The 20,523-nt window shown below is 36.9% G+C and overlaps 1 protein-coding gene across 4 annotated transcripts in view; it reads right to left on the bottom strand.

The window, feature by feature from the left end:
* The window catches only part of arhgef12b (Rho guanine nucleotide exchange factor (GEF) 12b), a 107,335-nt gene that overhangs the window by 6,259 nt on the left and 80,553 nt on the right, over positions 1–20,523 (bottom strand). For all 4 annotated transcript variants that reach the window (XM_073860732.1, XM_073860735.1, XM_073860734.1 and 1 more), the window contains 15 exons: positions 16,751–16,786; positions 14,887–15,041; positions 14,290–14,436; positions 14,125–14,210; positions 13,565–13,690; positions 11,133–11,247; positions 10,316–10,416; positions 10,011–10,088; positions 9,123–9,198; positions 8,665–8,832; positions 5,571–5,658; positions 5,328–5,405; positions 4,581–4,675; positions 4,184–4,438; positions 581–823 (listed from right to left, as the gene is read on the bottom strand). In XM_073860732.1, the coding sequence (XP_073716833.1) occupies positions 581–823; positions 4,184–4,438; positions 4,581–4,675; positions 5,328–5,405; positions 5,571–5,658; positions 8,665–8,832; positions 9,123–9,198; positions 10,011–10,088; positions 10,316–10,416; positions 11,133–11,247; positions 13,565–13,690; positions 14,125–14,210; positions 14,290–14,436; positions 14,887–15,041; positions 16,751–16,786 (1,847 nt within the window). The remainder of the gene's footprint in view (positions 1–580; positions 824–4,183; positions 4,439–4,580; positions 4,676–5,327; positions 5,406–5,570; positions 5,659–8,664; positions 8,833–9,122; positions 9,199–10,010; positions 10,089–10,315; positions 10,417–11,132; positions 11,248–13,564; positions 13,691–14,124; positions 14,211–14,289; positions 14,437–14,886; positions 15,042–16,750; positions 16,787–20,523) is intronic.

Raw genomic sequence — 20,523 nt, 5'->3', positions numbered from 1 at the left:
ATTATGAGATAAAAAGTCATAATTATGAGATGATAAAAAGTCGAAATTATGAGTTTAAAAGTCATAATTATGAGATAAAAAGTTGAAATTATGAGATAAAAAGTCATAATTATGACTTTTAAACTCATAATTTCGACTTTTGATCTCATAATTATGACTTTAAAAATCATAATTTCGACTTTTTATCTCATAATTTCGACTTTAAAAGTCATAAGTTCGACTTTTTATCTCATAATTTCTACTTTTTATCTCATAATTATGACTTTAAAAGTCATAATTTCGACTTTTAAAGTCATAATTATGATTTATCAGAACGTGATTTTTTTTCTTATGTGGCGGAAATGGGCTTCCATACATTTGAGATAAACAGTGACTCCACAAGACTTATATACAGTAACTGTATTTATTGCACAGCACCTTGAAACACTTGATTCTGATTGACTGCTCATGTCACTCTGCAGTCTCCATCTTCTCACATAATAGTAATTATTGCAAAATGATCACAAAAATAGACCGCTTTCCTCTCCGACCACATTCTTATATCATTTAGCTGCTTCTGCACATCAGGACCAACACATACCGCAATCCTCGGACGTCTCAAAGAACCCCGTGTCTCCAGGAGGCGGTTCTGGAGGGTTCTGTCGTCTTGTCTCGTCTCTCTCTGAGCCATTCTCAACCGAGGACCCAATTGCAGTGCTGTCCTCTGTCCCCTGCTGAGAGTTCGTCCTCCGTCCGTCCTCCTGTGCCTGTCCTCTCTCGATATCTCTCTCTGAGTCCTCCTGACTGGAAATGTGCCTGATCAGCAGCTGTCTCAGCGCCGCCACTAAACAACATAAAGAAGCGAGGTCAGCATTGAAAAACACATTTGTGAAGCAACAGTAATCCACAAACACATTTACAACTAATAATGACATTCAGTCGACAGACAGCGTAGTACAGAGGTACAAAATGATTAAAGTGATCATATGATGCGATATTTATGTATTTCTTTGTCTGTGGAGTGTTAAAAGCTATTCGTGCATATAGTTTAAACCCAAAGAGATGTTCTTTCCAAAAGTGAACAAGCACCCACATATCTACATCACTAGTTATGTTTACATGCAAGCAAATAATCCGTTTGTAATCATATCGATGGCTCAATCAGATTGAAAAGCCTTCATGTATGCACCTTAATCAATATGATTGATGTTGATCAAATGCAAATTTCGATTGTATTGAACCGATCATCAGGAGAAAAGTATGCATGTAAACGCATGAATCGTAGTATTTATTTAATTGTATGCAAAAATACCTTGTGCATCTGCGCAGAAAAATTGTGCTTAAGTTCACGTCTTATAGTTATGCCTCACATGATTCTCGTCAAAGAAACATGCAGTAGCAAGGCGATGGCAACACACATTGTATATTCTGCAGTGTTCATGACTTTCATAACATTACATAAAGCAATCAAATAAAATCATGCCTTTCAAAAAGCATGTTTTCAGTGCATATATCTGAAGTATATATCTGATGTTTTAGATTTGGTCCGAGAGCTTCTGACCCTCCATTGAAAATCTACGTACGGTATACTGTCCATGTCCAGAAAGGTAATAAAAACATCATCAAAGTAGTCCATGTGACATCAGTGGGTCAGTTAGAATGTGTTGAAGCATCGAAAATACATTTGGGTAAAAAAATTACGACTTTATTCAGCATTGTCTTCTCTTTCACGTCTGATGTGAAGCGCATGCCCGAGACTAAAGTCACGTGACTGCAGTGACGTGGATGACGTGTTATCCTCAGACATGTTTGCTAAGTTTTTTTTCAAACTTACAGCGTGTGTCTACCTCAGACCGTAAACGAAGCCCGGGCGCACAAAAAAAACCTGCTGAGGCGCACCATATAACACGTCATCCGCGTCACTGCCGTCACGTGACTTTAGACTCGCGCATGCGCTTCACAACAGAACCGGAAGAGAAGACAATGCTGTATAAAGTCGTAATTATTTTGGATGCTTCAACACATTCTAACTGACCCACTGATGTCACATGGACTACTTTGATGATGTTTTTATTACCTTTCTGGACATGGACAGTATACTGTGTGTAGATTTTCAATGAAGGGTCAAACAAGCTCTCGGACTAAATATAAAACATCTTAAACTGTGTTCAGAAGATGAACGGCGGTCTTACGAGTTTACTACCCCTTTAAAGGTTAAAGGATTTTGTTGCTTAGTTATTGATGTTTGGGCTGTGAATAGTCATTGGGATACTTTTGGGCTAGTTTTGAATGTCCATTAAGGTGGTTTTGAATCCCGAATCTGGCAACCCTGGCTGTGCACTTGCGCAGACATTTGGTTCGGATTAGTGCTGCACAATTAATTGCATCGCAATCGCGATGTCAGCCTGTGCGATTATATGACAGCAAAATGTTGCAATTATATTAAATAAATAAATGTGTGGACTTGTTAACACAAACTTTCTGATAACAGTTTGATGATTTTCCTTGCTGTTTAAAAAAAGAAAAAAAAACAACAAAAAAGGCAGTGCACTTGTGGCATGCACGTGTGTGGTGTGCGTCGTCACTTATACCAGAGCGAAGATGGATGCAGAGGAGGTTGACAGTGATCTGGTAGCTAAAAAAAAACTCTATGTCTGTTGTATGGCGGTATTTTGGATTTAGGATTACTGACACTGAGCAGTTGCTACATCATGTGGCAATACAAAAACATTTCTAGTTTTACAAATACACATTTTAGCTAAACTGTGTGTGGATTTTCCTTAAAACCCATCAAGTTGACTCATGATACCATTTAGTATAATCGCAACCGCACATCGCAATATTAGCATCAATAACCACAATGGGAAACATTTCCCAAAACGTCCAGCCCTAGTTCGGATTATGCAAACAAATATTTTAATCAGATTGCAATGTTTAGGGCGCCATATAAAATGTATTGTCGTAACCTACAATCGGATTAAATTTAGTCGGATTGACACAATTTTGTGCGTGTAAACATAGTGACTGTGTGTACTGTTATACATGAAGAGAAGACTGAAGATAACTAAAAAAATTCAACAGCGAGTGGACTAACTTGTCCTAAAAGTGACTTGTCTCGTCACACATAGACAGCACTAAAAACATGTGTCCATTATACATACATTTTGTGCATTTTTGCCCGATATGCATGGCTTTAAAGGGGACATTTTTAAGATGTCAAATAAATCTTTGGTGTCCCCAGAGTACATATGTGAAGTTTAAGCTCAAAATCTTTAATATAAGATGTTAAAATTGACACTTTGTGGGTATGAGCAAAAATGTGCCATTTCTGTGATCTCTGCACAAAACGGCAGTGTGCCGTGGTTGGATAGTGCAGATTAAGGGCGGTATTATCCCCTTCTGACGTCACAGGGGGAGCCAAATTTCAATGACCTATTTTTTCACATGCTTTCACATGGTTTACCAAAACAAAGTTACTGGGTTAATCTTTTCACATTTTATAGGTTGATAAAAGCACTGGGGACCCAATTATAGCACTTAAACATGGACAAAGTCAGATTTTCATGATATGTCCCCTTTAACTCTTTCCCCGCCATTGACGAGATATCTCGTCAATCAAAAGAAAACGCTTCCCCGCCAATGACGAGTATTTCCGTCTTTCCGCAATACCGCTATTATCCACCAGGTGGCGCCTTCCGCAACTTTTTAAAACCGGAAGTATTGCCCTAAGCTGCTGCATGTCCGTGTCTGTTTTAAAGATCGCTCTGAATGGGATCTCTATGAAAAGTCCGTCACAAAAATTGAATTATCTCAGCTTTTTGCTCAAAATGTGGTGTTTTTGCAGAAACCTACCCATATTCAAAAGATGATTGCAAAAGGTAGGATGAAACGTTTTTTTTTTTTGAAAGCAGAGGGTCTGTTCTTTCATTTGGTATATTGTATGTTTATATATTTGAAGAAGAACATTTTCTGAAAGGCATTAAACTTTTGTGAAAATCATGAAAAACGCTGGCTGGCAACTTTTTTAAAAAACGCTGGCGGTGAAAGAGTTAAAAGTAAGTGTTTAATTGAGGCAAAGAAAAGTCATGTCTCAATGTCATCTCCTGTGTAAAATGTTTTGAGATTTAGTCCACCTTAAATTAATAAAAAAAAATCTTTTAAATATGGTGCATCAAACCATGAAGATAATACATTTTCAACTCACACGTTCTGAGAGCTTCGTCAGCTCGGAGCGGCTGAAGCTCGAAGGCCTCGGCCTCATCCTCATCTATGGCGATGCCCTGCCTGGAGCGTTGTTTCAGAAACATAAGTCTGTCATTCAGATCAGCCACCACGAATGCTTCATCATCTTCACCCTGATCTTGTAATGAGCTTTCTTCCTCCTCTTCCTCATCGGATTTGGTCTCGAACGGGTTGGTGCTCGCTGGAGGGGTTTGCGTGACCTCAGTGCTTTCTTTTTCTATAGAGCGCAAACAACAAAAATTTTGTAAGCATATACAAAGATTGTATGCAGTTAGTCAATTGCATGTTTACATGTGGAGGCCAAAGTGAAACGTTTTTAATCTGTACACGAGAACTATTCCTAAACAAAAGTACGTTACCTGGGGGCTGGATATTCCCCAAAGGAATGGGCTCGGAGTCTTTGTTGAGTTTCGGAACACCAGAATTAATCAACTCAACTTCTTCACGTTCACCACTGCAAAAACATGTCAAGTGTTATGAGAGCAGCACTAACCTAGTAAATACGGTGACCATAAGTGCCATTCTTTCCGGACGCGTTCTGTCCAGGATTTCGGTGCGTCTTCCGAAAGTCATATTTGTTGACCACATACGCCATTCAGTTAAAAACATAAGACATACAATTGTAATTTCATTCTCACCTTAAAGCAACACTATGTAGTTTTTTTTACCTTTAAATAATGTCTCTAACATTATTTCAGTGATAGAACAACTTTTAACTGGACAAATTGTACTGTTGCTGCAACCTGAGCAGCCTCCTAGCTGCTACAAGCACACTCTGAAAGTGGCGGTGAGGGTAGAGCACACAGCCCCACCCCTCCCCCTGCCTGCAGAAGAGTGTCTGATATCAGGCACTGTTGCGCTTTTCAACCACATGGGGGAGCTGTAAGTCATTTTTACCTGGAAACTACATAGTGTTGCTTTAAAATGTAATAGTTGCTTTTCTTTAATAATAATAATAATAATAATCCTCTATGACGTATGCTGTCGACAAAAATACGACTTCCGGAAGACGAACCCGAAATCCTGGCCAGGACGCGTCCGGGAATAATGGCACGTATGGTCACCCTACTAGTAAAACACTTTAATAAATAAAATCTTCAACTTACTCGGTTTGAGGTAATGGAATGATGTTGTGCAATTTGGTCTTCATGCAATCGGCTCGGTGTGTGATTTGATACTGCCACCTAGTGAAAGGGAGGTAAAACAATATTACTTCTGTTTATTATAGGCCTTTTTAACTGTATCCAAAGCACTTTTAATAGTATATGATGTTGTGGACTTTATTTATCTAAGGTAAATTATGTTTCCTTAAACTCAATATTTTGTACACATTAAAAAGCAGCACTCACGTCCTCTGCTCAGATACGGTCTGAGCCATCAGCTCGTAGATCTGGGCTCCATTATCAGACATAGACAGCACAAAGAACGACCTGTTATCTGTAACACATTTAGTTTCATGAAAATATCATACAAAATATTTACATATAAATTAAAAAATATACTTTATAACGTCTGCAGGGCTGACACCTAATATGTTGCAAATGACATTATCTAATACATGATGTGACCCATGCTAGCATGCTAGCAATATGAGTCTTCCAAATAATGTGTGGTTTGTTGGAATATTACAAAAAATGACAAAGGTACACGTGTCTGAAGTTGAAGACGTCAGCAAAGTCAATTTTTAGAAAAATCGAAAGAGCAGGTTCAAAAAGGTTCAAAAGCAAAATCACAGCTTCCACGCCTTAAAATCACTGGGAAAAGATCGTTTTCATGTCTTATGGCTCTTAATAACTCTAACATCAAGCAAGTACTGCACTTTATTTTCTCATTCCTGCATGTTTTAAAACGAAACCAAAATGTCAGACGCGCATGTTAACTCTTTTCCCGCCACTGACGAGTTATCTCGTCAATTAAGAAAAGACATTTCCCTTCCATCGACGCTTTTCTGACGAGTTTTTATGGTAGTCTATAATTCTGCTATTATCCACTAGATGGAGCTCTTACCAAATTTATCAAAAATTAAAGCATGAATGAATTTAATTAATTTTGAACTCCGTGCATGTTTTGCGAATCGTTCTGAATTTGATCTCTAACAAAATTCAATTATTTCAGCTTTTTGCACAATTTTTTTATTTTTGAAGAAACCTACACATATTTAAGAGGTTATAAAAAGAAAACAAATAAAGATAGATAAAAACTTTTTCCTGTTTTGTACGTTTGAAAGTAGAGGGTCTGTTCTTTCATTTGATATATTTGCATGTTTATATATTTATAGAAGAACATTTTACTGAAAGGCATTTTGTAAAAGGGTCATTCTACAAAAAAGGTGGAAATGCTTGTCCCTTGCTTTTGCAGACCCCTTAATCATTTAATTTGACCCAATAATCCCATAATTTTATATATTTAATAAATATTGACTGTCCTTAAAATTATTTGTGAGTTTTTTTATTTAATTTTCTTTTTTTTACTTTTTTTTTAAATGTCTGGTCCTGAAAATTGCCCTGTCCCTTTGATCATACATGGAAGTTGAACTGTGTACTTATTATTTAAAACCATGATTTTTGTAAAACAAATCTAATTTACATGTACTTTAACCCTGTATGAATTTACTACAAAACTAAAATGGTAAAAATACACTATTAATATTAATAATATAAAATAAATATTTATGTCATTGGTGTTACCCTACCCAAAGCACTTTTATTTTGAAACAATGCATCAGCTCTTTGAAGTTTTTCTTGGGTCAAGAGGTCAATGAAAGAACTGCAGTGGAGGAAGACAAAAGGTTTTTGAGATGTCTTACCTTATTTGTCTAAAATATCATGATATATCTAGAATTTTAAGATAAGATTTTTTGGATTAGTGTTACTCTTTTTTTTTACAGCTGGGAGTGTTAAGATCTTTACATAAAAATACATTATACTGAATAAGTATGTGATCGTTACATCTCTCATGAAATGGCACATGGCTAATGGCAGCCATTTTGTTAAAACATTAGTTTTTTTCTGTAAATTGTCATTGATGTTACCATCATTGGTGTCACCGTCATTAGTGTTACTTCTCTAATGAGTACTTCCTAAGCACTATTCCTTTAACTGACCAACATAAAAGCATAAAAAAACAAGATGGAAAATTTTATAAAAGTTTATAAGTTTTATCATATTCATTATCTAGTATTATATTCTAATTTTGTCATTGGTGTTACATTGTGTCATTGGTGTTAAACCAAGTTTTGGTGTTATGAATGTATTTTCTTGTACTTTCTAGAAATATTTTGTTGTTGATATGGGATGTAAGACATTGTTGATATTTCAGTCTTTGCATCAAAGCCTTTTTGCTTGAATATTTTTTTGTTGGTTTTTAAAGAAAAAAGTCAAACTGAGAATCAAATAATTTCATACAATGCTGGGTGTAAAGATGAAGAATTTAATTAAACAAATATTAATAATCAATTCTTTTTCTTGCTGTTATCATTCCTCTACTCAACCTTTAACTAAATACACAAGCTGTAATGAGAAAAAATATTTAGTATCAACATTAATGTTGTTTAAATCACAGGTAACACCAATGACAAATAAATGACTCATTGATTCTTTATTAAAATGTATTAAAAAGTTAAAAATAGATTAAGCTCGCCGTTTTGCGGATTCATAGATTTGACAAGTTAATTAATGCTATTAAAGAAGTTTTGGGTATGTTGAAAGAAGTTAATTTAAGCAAATTTCCATCAACCGAATTCCACCTTTTCTGTAGAATGACCCAAAACTTTAGTAAAAATCACAAAAAATGCTGGCAGGAAATGAGTTAATGGACACCCATTTTTGTATACGTTAAACATTTAGAAACGTACAATGATCATTTTTAGATGTTTAATGACTATTTAGAGCATTGGGATTGCTAGACCTCGATTTTGATCAAAATTGACATTTAAACTTTTATTTGCCTCTAGCTCAAAATTAGACAGTGCGCCTTCCAAATTATTTTGCCAGCATGGGTCACATATTTTCTTAATATACAGAACTGTAAAGTCAGACAGAAACGTGTATAATGGTTTTTATGCCACGGTCACACGAAACCCCCAGCATGCAACTGGATATGACATCACATGCTAAAGTGTGTTTAATTAACACATCATGGATTCCGACGTGCTTGCTTTTATTACTATTATTATTATAATACAAAATAGGATTGCATGTTATTTTCTATCAAGATCATTGGTCACACATTTTCATATGATACAAATTCACATGTCAGTGTTCACCTAAATGAGTCTGTGTTTCCGGTCTGCCGTATTTGCATTTGTATGAATGGAAGTCAAAGGAATGACAATTCTAGTGTGGCCGCGCCATTAAGCTGGTTTTCGACATCCCATACATTTTCAAGAGATCTATCAATCAACAATAAACGAAATCAGGGTTTTTATAGTGCAACGCTGCTTACCGGTGGCGACTGAGCGCACCATCACAGTGCTGAGCTTGATGATGGGGCTGAAGATGTGTTTGGTCTCTGCTGTGCCTGCCAGATTCTTACTGTGACACTTTAAGATCAGCTTCTCATCTTGCCTTTGAAGTAGCACCAAGATATCCTCCAGCAACAGCGTGTATAGCTCTGAACACACAAACACACATCTTTTAGTCATTTTAAATTATACAACAGTATCACACTTCTGATTTGATTGGGGAAGCCGCATTCAGTTTATACAACAATGTTATGCTGTTTGTCACAAATGTTATAGAAGTAGATGGTTCATCCAAACTGTAATGTTTGACAAAAAATGCACAACTATGCTTACAAGTACACCAAACTGTGTTGTTATTTTTTTTTTACTTGTAAGAAACTTGTTAACTGGGTTTGATCTATGATTAATCTAATGTGTCTATGTGACAAGCCACACCCACCAATAGTTTTGTCTCTGTTGACTTTCCAGGATAGAGGTCCTTCATGCACCATCTTTCTCTTAGTCAAGTCCAGGCTCTAGATAAAAGCGACAAAACAGAGTTTAGCTGAAAAAAATACTTATTTTCTCCGTAACCATTGACTTCCATAGTAGGAAAACAAACATTATGGAAGTATTGTGATAAATGAGATATATTTTGATAAATGATTGTAAGCACACAGTTGATGGTACCCATTAAATTCCATCATACTATGGAAGTCAATGGTTACCATTAGCGGTGTGCATTTTTGTTATTTATTAAAATATCTTCTTTTGTGTTAAATTCATACAGATTTGAACATGAGGATGAGAAAATTATGACAGAATTAAAATTTTTGGGTGAACTATCCCTTTAAAATAAAACAATGCATTTAAATCATGGTTCCCACACTAAGCCAAGTGTCAAATTCCCTGATTTTTTCCTGATTTTCACTGACTAAAAAGGTGTATTTTTATGACCTATGTCTTAGATGGTGTGAGCCTGATAATGGTGTACACTGCAAGTTCATAAAAATGTAGCTTAAGTGTGTGAAATAAATAAACAACATCAATAAATGTTGAAATCAGTGGAGGTGTGGACCCGGAAACGGCATTCCTTATGTCACAACTCAACAAGCCGATTACATTTTGATAAATGCAAACTACAATTTAAAAACGACAAACCAAATTCCTGATTTTCCATGATATGGACAAAAATATGAAATTCCCTCCCTTTTAATGTCTGGAACTGACCTTTCAAAATTCTATGATATTCCAACAAGTCCATGACCTGTGGGAACCCTGTTTATACGGACCTATTTACACTGACAGGCAATTTTTCTCTGAAATTGAAAAACGAAACCAGTCTTACCTTGAACTCAGCGATCATGGGGTTCTCGCTCTGCTTCAGTGAGGACAGGTCCAATCGCCTCTGGTAGTCCTCCAACCTCTAGAGGCAACATACGATCAGGGATCAATTCAGCATGGTTCAAAACAGATCCATTTGCAACTTAAACAATGTTACCCCTATATTCTCTATAGGGAAAACTCTGACTATAATTCAACATCATTAACTGCTGTAATATGTCAAGAGAAAGCTCTCTGACTGTCTTTAGCCATTTTGGTTGCTATGACATCACAGCAGCCATGTAAGAGAAACATCCATAAAACACGCACCTGTTTGTTCTCGGCTTCTTTCACCTCCTGGTTGACGTGACTGAGAATCTTTCGACAGCAATCGAAAGCATGTTTCACTTTACTTCTCTCCTCGGGGTCCTCTGTAGTCAAAGACATCAAGAATCATCAAACATCCCCCATGGAAGGAAAACGTTCTCAATCTCATACTGTACAGCATTTAAAGGAGACTTTTTAGAGATCTTTGATGTCCCCAGAGTACATATGTGACGTTTTACCATATAGATAATTTATTATAGCATGTTAAAATTGTCACTTTGTAGGTGTGAGCAGAAATGTGTCCTTTTAAATGCAAAACAGCTGATGAAATGCAAACACTGATCACCATAATTGTGGTTTGTTGTCGCCAGAGTGTGTATATGAAGTTTTATCTCAAAATACCCCAAAGATAATTTATTATAGCATGTTAAAATTGCCACTTTGTAGGTGTGAGCAGAAATTTGAACTTTTAAATGGAAATGCGCTGATGAAATGCAAACACTGATCACCATAATTGTGGTTTGTTGAAAATGAATCTCAATTGTGCTGTCAATTATTTTCTCTCTCTCTCTCTCTCTCTCTCTCTGCACTAAATGGCAGTGTCGTGGTTGGATAGTGCAGATTAAGGGGCGGTATTATCCCCTTCTGACAACACAAGGGGACCCATTGTTTTTCAATGGTTTACCAAAACTAAGTTACTGGGTTGTTCATATTTTCTTTGTTGACAGAAGCACTGGGGACCCAAGGATAGCACTTAAACATGGACAAAAGTCAGATTTTCATCATATGTCCCCTTTAACACTGAAGGCGGCTGTAGAACCTGTGTATCTGGCGATGTTCTCCAGCAGAAGCGGATACTTTGTGAGTCTCTGTGTCTCCACTGGAATGATGTCCTTCAACTGCAACCTCCGGCAATGCCGATTACTCTCTGCCTCCTGCAATAAAAACGTCTTCTTTAGACCACAGTTAACGGTGGACATAAGCCTAGGTGCTTCCTGCAATGGCCAGCCTGAGAAGATGGTACTTCAGTAATGATGGCACAGGATGGTTAATTGGGAATAGTGAAATGTGTTGAGTGGTAGCTCACAAGTGTGACCTGACTATTGAATATTGTAACATGATTGACGAATTAAGGCTAGACAATAAGGATGACCCGGGGCCAGTGTGAATGATGCTCGGGGCAAGCTGACAGAACTGTCACATATGGGCAGTTTACACCATCAAAAGTGGACAAAAAATCTTGTATATTACTAATAGAAAGTAGTATAGCACCATACAGGTGTATAAATATGCAATAACTCCAGTCTCACATGGTGTTCCTCAAGGTTCGGTCCTAGGACCACTACTGTTTATCATATACATATACAGTTGTGTTCAAAATTATTCAACCCCAACTGAAATTGATTGTTTTGGCCGGTTTGACATTGATTTTGATCATTCAGTCATCCTGCTTACAATTACATCCAAGAGGCATGTGTAGGTCAGACAAATATAACATAACATTTATAATGAAATAACCACAAATGTCTTTTCTGTGCTCACATCATTATCAGTTTTATTCAACCCCCAAGTGACATTCAATCTTAGTACTTAGTACAACATCCTTTTACAGTTAAAACAGCTTTTAAACGTGAAGCATAGCTTGACACAAGTGTCTTGCAGCGATCTACGGGTATCTTCGCCCATTCATCATGGGCAAAAGCCTCCACTTCAGTCACATTCTTAGGCTTACGCACTGCAACTGCTTTCTTTAAGTCCCACCAGAGGTTCTCAATCGGATTTAAGTCTGGTGACTGCGATGGCCACTTCAAAATGTTCCAGCCTTTTTTCTGCAACCATGCTCTAGTGGATTTGGAGGTATGCTTGGGATCATTGTCCTGTTGAAAGGTCCAACGTCTCCCAAGCCTCAGGTTTGTGACGGACTGCAACACATTGTCATCCAATATCTCCTGGTACTGAAGAGAATTCATGGTACCTTGCACACGCTGAAGTTTCCCTGTACCTGCAGAAGCAAAACAGCCCCAAAGCATGATTGACCCCCCACCATGCTTCACAGTAGGCAAGGTGTTCTTTTCTTCATAGGCCTTGTTCTTCCTCCTCCAAACATAGCGTTGATCCATGGGCCCAAACAGTTCTAATTTTGTTTCATCAGTCCACAGAACACTATCCCAAAACTTCTGTGGTTTGTCCACATGACTTTTGGCATACTGCAGTCGACTCTTCTTATTCTTTGGAGACAGCAAGGGGGTGCGCCTGGGAGTTCTGGCATGGAGGACTTCAGTACGCAGGGTGCGCCGTATTGTCTGAGCAGAAACTTCAGTACCCACATCTGACAAATCTTTTCTCAGTTCCTCAGCAGTCACACGGGGACTTTTTCCACTCTACGCTTCAGATAGCGCACAGCAGTTGCAGTTAGCATCTTTTTTCTGCCACGACCAGGAAGCGTTTCAACAGTGCCCTTTGCCTTGAATTTGCGAATGATGCTTCCTATGGTGTCTCTTGGTATGTTTAACATCTTTGCAATCTTCTTATAGCCATTGCCCTTCCTCTGAAGATTAATCACCTCTTCTCTTGTCTTCCTAGACCATTCTTTTGACTTCACCATGTTTGTAACCACGCCAGTAAATGTTTAGAATGAGCTGAGTATCACAGTCATTTTAAAGCTGCCTAATTGGTGCTTATTAGGCTTTATTGCTGTTCCCTGACATCCACAGGTGTTTTCAATACCTGATTGAAAACACTTCAATGAACCTCTGTTCTTCAGAGTAGTAGTTCTTTAAGGGGTTGAATAATTGTGTCAATGAAGAATTCACAAAAGAAACATTTACTACTATATTACAAAACCAATTGATGTCATTTTAGTTGCATATGGTTCTTTAAGAAGTCGTTGTAGGATTTCATTCTGAATACAATTACAAATGTACACTAAATTCCCTAAAACCCTTAACAGCATTGGGGGGTTGAATAATTTTGAACACAACTGTATCTACTTGGTGACATACTACACAGGCATGGCCTATAATTCCATTGCTATGCTGATGATATCCAAATCTGACTCATTTACTTCCTACATCAAGCACTGGCTGGCTTTGAACTGGCTGGTCGCCACAAAAGACATATTGTTAGGTTACAGTACGTTCAAAACTCAGCAGCTAGGTTTCTCACGTCTAAACAGCCTCTTACTCACTTGCTGAATATGCAGAGGTCAAAATATTTAAGAAAAGATTTGGTTGATGGGAGTATCCAGCTGACCTGTATGAAAGAGTTGAAGCGTTGGTCTTTCTTCTGTTTGCTTTTGATGAGCTCCAGGGCAAAAGGTTGATTGCTGCAGTATGTGCCGGCTGCTCTCTTGATCTTCTCTTCCTCCTCCCCACTGAACTGTGGATAATTCAACCAACTAGAGTAAGTATATGTCTCTGATTGTGCACTACTTGGTCAAAGCTCATCACTTTTTGAATGAACAGCTGGATTACAAATCAGCAGTACAGGTCAGCTTGGTGGACCTCCTCAATTAAGTTGGATAGATTTAGCAAATCACCTTGGACAAGCAATAAACCAGCTACCATGGACCATGGTATACTAATAGCTAGGAACTTTAATCTTTTGTTGAGGACACTGGCACAAATTATGCAAACTCATTGAATACATGAAGCAGAGATTTTTGTTACAGTAGATGGAAGCCCAAGTCACATCCACATATCACCCAATCATCTTGGACCAATGGCAGTCAGAAGGTGTTTAGGAGCCAGTATACTATTTCAAATCACCCCAAAACCTCAATTTTGGCTAAATTAAATGCCCTCCATTCTTACCCAGGACAGCAGTTCATCTCCTATCGAGTCAATGACGGCTGCCTCATTCTTCTTTCGAACGGCTGTCATTTGTTCAGTTAATGACACTGATGTGAAAAGAGAAAGAAACTGTTTACAAGAAACATTTGTTTTGAAGGGTTTTGTGAGGCTCTTATGAGATTTTACCGTGCAACTGTACGATCTCCTCGAGATTGGTGAAGATATTTTTGATGTCTGCTGGAGGAAGGATGGCCTCTCTGGTCAGCGGCTGGTAAAACACGTTATCCAGAACCTTCAGCATCCTAACATGTGCTCTCTCAGTGTAAAACAGCTCTGTACGGTCAAAAACCAAGAAAATGAGAAATTATAAACTGGTACGTTCTCTTTGAGAAAAACAGAAAACTTTGCTAAACTGATAATTATATGCCAGGTACTAGGCTTGCTGGACAGGGGGACAGTCAGGAATTTTGGGTGGGCAGCCATAACACTCAATCTAAAATATATATATAAAACAGATTTGAAGGTTTAAGTTTATTGAGTCCAAGGAAGAGGTGGATTATGTGGCACTTTTTCCACACATAACATTTTTTCTCTCAAAAATACAAACATGTACATGCATGTTGCTCACATATTATTGTAGTCCAGTTTGTGCTGTATGTACAGTATTATGAGACTTTTGCCATTATTATGTTTTTAAGCAACTGAAAAAAGCACAAACGTCAGTACCAAAATCACACAGGGACCCCAGAGTGTTTAGGCAAAAACGTGGTGTTAAATTCTCACCGTTGATGACCTCCTGTCTCTTGATTTCCTGATGGGTGAGTGTGGACAGAACGTCTTTGCTCACCAGCGTCTGCCAGTTGGGATGCTCCAGCTCAGCCTCAGCACACTGATCATCTTCACTTTGAACTTCTCCAGAGCCCAACATCTCCATCCTTCTGCACGAGCACACCAAAACAAATGCAGAGAATGTTGTTTGAGGTATAAACTAAACTGTACACATCTCAAATTATGGCAAACCTGCTAAGAATATGCGCTAACAGTCTCCCTTACAGTAAATGCCCATTTAAAACTCAAAGGTCAGGGGTATCGTTTTATCTTAAGAACACAGAATTAAAGGATTAGTGAATTTTCTTTTTAAAAAATCCAGATAATTTACTCACCACCATGTCATCCAAAATGTTGTCTTTTTTAGTTTAGTCGAGACGAAATTATGCTTTTTGAGAAAAACATTCCAGGACCTTTCTAATTTTAATAGACTCTAATGGACCCCAACACTTACCAGTTTTAATGCAGTTTAAAATTGCAGCTTCAGAGGACTCCAAACGATATCAAACGAGGCATAAGGGCCTTATCTAGCGGAACGATTGTCATTTTTTGCAAGAAAAATAGAAAATATGCACTTTTAAACCACAACTTCTCGTCTTCCTCCGGTCCTGTGACGCACCAGCGCGACCTCACGTAATTGCGTAATGCCGTGGAAAGGTCACGTGTTACATATGTGAAATGCACATTTGCGGACCATTTTAAACAATAAACTGACACAAAGACATGAATTAGTATCATTCAGCATACAACAACATCAGAACGGTCCTCTTTCTCCACACTTGTAAACACTGGGCCGTAGTTTCGCATACATCACCCGTGACCTCTTGACGTGATGACGTATTATATTAGGTCGCGCTGGCGCGTCACACGACCGGAGGAAGACGAGAAGTTGTGGTTTAAAAGTGCATATTTTTTATTTTTCTTGCCAAAAATTACAATCGTTTCGCTGGATGGGACCCTTGTGCCTCTTTTGAGATCGTTTGGAGTCCTTTGAGGCTGCAATTTTGAACTGCATTAAAACTGTTACGTTTTGGGGTCCATTAAAGTCCACTAAAATGAGAAAAATCATGGAATGTTTTCCTCAAAACACATAATTTCTTCTTGACTAAACAAAGAAAGTCATCAACATTTTGGATGACATGGTGGCGAGTAAATTATCTGGATTTTTTTTTAAGAAAATGTACTTATCCTTTAATAGAACAATAAATATCACCCTGGCCATTTTGTGATTATTGGCATGCTTGTACTTTTTATGTTTCATTTCATTTATTTTCTGTATGCTTCATTAGCTGTATTTAAATTACCTTATTTTCTGGAATACAAGACATTTTTTTACGAAAATGCCTCTCAAACTATGTTGTCTGTATTTTAGAGCTTAAGAAGACTACCCGCAAAAATTAGGTAGGTGGCGCCAAATACACATAAACAACTGCACCTGGACTGAAGCAACCTGATTAACTACAGTCGTTTACAGTAGGCCTGACTTCTACTGTCAATAAAATATTCATAGGCTACGTGTTTTTTTTTACAATGAGATGGACAGCCTAGGCTTACTGTTATTAAAAGTTATATATTGTACTGTATGCCATATGAAAAGTGTTAAATAATGTGGGGAATTAAACTAGTCCACTTTGACTTCATTAAAAGTTTTTTTCAAATTTAAGGAAGCATTTTCTTTATTTATAGAAGAGGAATTGGTCTTCAAAAAGGTACACTTTAAAAAGTGGAGGGGGTCATCTTATATTAAATATAAGCAACATACATAAACTATCACTATATAGGCCTTTGAAAATCCATCACTACAACAGAAACAACTCACCTCCTGTCAGGCCTGGGTGTGCCAGTGTCTTGCGTCCTGTAAGATAAATCACATTTCAATGACCTTAAAGCTCTTACAATCCCATCAATCCTAAAAGTCTTGATTTATCGGCATATCCCCAATCATGAGACTTCTCTCGGCTGACTTTCATTCCCTGTCCTAAATAAGATCATTTACAGACGACACTACAAAACAAAGCTTTGTCTGAGACGACGAAAGTGTATTTTCACAGAGACAGAGGGAACATAAATCGCTGGGAGCTCTGTGGTGTGCCTGCTGGGTAATAGACTAAACTAGACTGTTTTTTTTTCATTTACATTTCTTTTAATGATCCGGTTTAGATTTACATTTATGCTTTTGGCAGATGCTTTTAACCAAAGCACCTTAAAGTGCATTCAGGAATGCATTTTTCATCAGTATGTTTGTTTCATGGGAATCAAACCCATGACGCAATGCTCGACTAATTGAACCCGAGAAAATGCTACATGACAACAGAACACTACAGGAACAATATCACGGTCAATATGATCATTATTCATGATTTGGGTGACTTGTGCTGTTTTTTTTGTGATTGTAAACAAATGTAAGCTCATAACTTTAGCTATAGATTTAGCCCAAATCAAACTACAGTCACAAATTAGACTCCAGATTTATTTGTTGAAGTTTGAAAAATGTTGTATTTAATTTGAAATATGATAACAATTAGATATTTGGAAACCCATGTGAACTGTTTCTACTTTTAAGTGGTGCAAAGGATATCTAATACACAGCGTGCAACAACGACTAAAGATGGGATGAATAGTAAAGGCATGGATCCGAGTAATGCCTTCTATATCAGGAAGATATTTTGAGGAATGCTTGTAACCAAACTGAGCAGATCGGTTTGTTACAAATACAACCCCAAATCAGAAAAAGTTGGGACACTGTAGAAATTGTGAGTAAAAAAGAAATGGATTAATTTACTAAACTCATAAACTTATATTTTATTTACAATAGAATATAAATAACATATCAAATGTTGAAAGTGAGACATGTCATGCCAAATATTGGCTCATTTTAAATTTCATGAGAGCTACACATGCCAAAAAAAGTTGGGACAGGTAGCAATAAGAGACCAGAAAATTTAACCGTGACCCATTTGGGTGATTCTCGCGAAATTAGACTTATGAGGTTTTATGAAACATTTTGATAAAAAAAGTAAATGTTTCTTATCAAAATAAGAAGAAGTATACAGTTACAAATATCTCTTCACGTACTACTTTGCACATGATTTCAAATGACATCATACAAACCAATTTTGTTGTTTTTCCACATTTAATGGGAACATTTTCATTACCGCAACGTGTCCATCACTGGATTTGGGTTCTTTGACATGGACACATTTATTTTCCATATTATTGTCTCTACATTTACCAATGATCCCCAAATACCACATGTTTATTTACCGTAAATGTATAACATGCACTGAAGCTTTTTGTTTTTTTAGATTTTTTTCATTATATATATTTCCAAGACCAATTTTCTCATCCTCCGCAACAATTTTCAATCATTGTTTAAAGCCCTCAAGGAACTAACATTTAAAAAAAATCATATTTTTTCTCTCCAGATAGAAGTTGAAATTTTGCTCGTCATAGTACCTAGACAACTTTTTAGTTCTCATTGCCGAAACGTGAGTTTGTAAATGAATATATTGAATGTAATAGCATGTTGCGGTAATGATGATTTTTTTTATAATGATAATCTAAAAAATGTAAATAATTCTATAGGAAATAGATATTGTGATAGTGGCTGGCGGTTGGTTAATTTTTAAAAAATTGACATGTCAGTCAATTTTAAATGTAGATTTTACCGGTTACCTTGGTGTCGTCGTCGTCAGATAACAAAGTAAAACAAAATGGAGCCGCTCGCCAAATTGGTTGTGAGACCAGCGGGGTTTCTTTCTTTCTGTATGACTGCTGCGTGCGGGGCTGCAGACTGCACACATGTCAGTGTCGTTTACATTCGGGTCCAGTCGGGTAAAAAATGCCACTAGATTTTTTTATTATAAATATTTCCAAGACCAATTTTCTCATCCTCCGCAACAATTTTCAATCACTGTTTAAAGCCCTCAAGGAACTAACATTTTAAAAAAATTCTTATTTTTTCTCTCCAGATAGAAGTTAAAATTTTGCTCGTCATAGTACCTAGAGGACGTTTTAGTTCTCATTGCCGAAACATGAATTTGTAAATGAATATATTGAATGTAATAGCATGTTGCGGTAATGATGATTTTTTTAATAATGATAATCTAAAAAATGTAAATTATTCTATAGGAAATAGATATTGTGATAGTGGCTGGCGGTTGGTTAATTTTTAAAAAATTGACATGTCAGTCAATTTTAAATGTAGATTTTAGCGGTTACCTTGGTGTCGTTGTCGTCAGATAACAAAGTAAAACAAAATGGAGCCGCTCGCCAAATTGGTTGCGAGACCAGCAGAGTTCCTTTCTTTCTGTATGACTGCTGCGTGCGGGGCTGCAGACTGCACACACGTCAGTGTCGTTTACATTCGGGTCCAGTCGGGTAAAAAAAAATGGCACTAGATTTTTTTATTATAAATATTTCCAAGATCAATTTTCTCATCCTCCGCAACAATTTTCAATCACTGTTTAAAGCCCTCAAGGAACTAACATTTAAAAAAAATTGTATTTTTTCTCTCCAGATAGAAGTTGAAATTTTGCTCGTCATAGTACCTAGACAACTTTTTAGTTCTCATTGCTGAAACATGAGTTTGGAAATGAATATATTGAATGTAATAGCATGTTGCGGTAATGATGATTTTTATTTATAATGATAATCTAAAAAATGTAAATTATTCTATAAGAAATAGATATTGTGATAGTGGCCGGTGGTTGGTTAATTTTTTTTTAATTGACATGTCAGTCAATTTTAAATGTAGATTTTAGCGGTTACCTTGGTGTCGTCGTCGTCAGATAACAAAGTAAAACAAAATGGAGCCGCTCGCCAAATTGGTTCCGAGACCAGCGGGGTTTCTTTCTTTCTGTCTGACTGCTGCGTGCGTGGCTGCAGACTGCACACACGTCAGTGTCGTTTACATTCGGGTCCAGTTGAGTAAAAATGCCACTAGATTTTTTTATTATAAATTTTCCAAGACCAATTTTCTCATCCTCCGCAACAATTTTCAATCATTGTTTAAAGCCCTCAAGGAACTAACATTTTTTAAAAAAAATCTTATTTTTTCTCTCCAGATAGAAGTTAAAATTTTGCTCGTCATAGTACCTAGAGGACGTTTTAGTTCTCATTGCCGAAACATGAATTTGTAAATGAATATATTGAATGTAATAGCATGTTGTGGTAATGATGATTTTTTATAATGATAATCTAAAAAATGTAAATTATTCTATAGGAAATAGATATTGTGATAGTGGCTGGCGGTTGATTAATTTTTTTTAAATTGACATGTCAATTTTAAATGTAGATTTTAGCGGTTACCTTGGTGTCATTGTCGTCAGATAACAAATTAAAACAAAATGGAGCCGCTCGCCAAATTGGTTGCGAGACCAGCAGAGTTCCTTTCTTTCTGTCTGACTGCTGCGTGCGGGGCTGCAGACTGCACACACGTCAGTGTCGTTTACATTCGGGTCCAGTTGAGTAAAAAAATGCTACTAGATTTTTTTATTATAAATTTTACAAGACCAATTTTCTCATCCTCCGCAACAATTTTCAATCACTGTTTAAAGCCCGCAAGGAACTAACATTTTTAAAAAATTCTTA

The sequence above is a fragment of the Misgurnus anguillicaudatus genome, chromosome 22 (assembly GCF_027580225.2).
Source record: "Misgurnus anguillicaudatus chromosome 22, ASM2758022v2, whole genome shotgun sequence".
In the NCBI taxonomy this organism is placed as follows: domain Eukaryota; kingdom Metazoa; phylum Chordata; class Actinopteri; order Cypriniformes; family Cobitidae; genus Misgurnus; species Misgurnus anguillicaudatus.
Note: the sequence above shows the minus strand (reverse complement) of the source record. Positions and strands in the feature narration are given on the sequence as shown.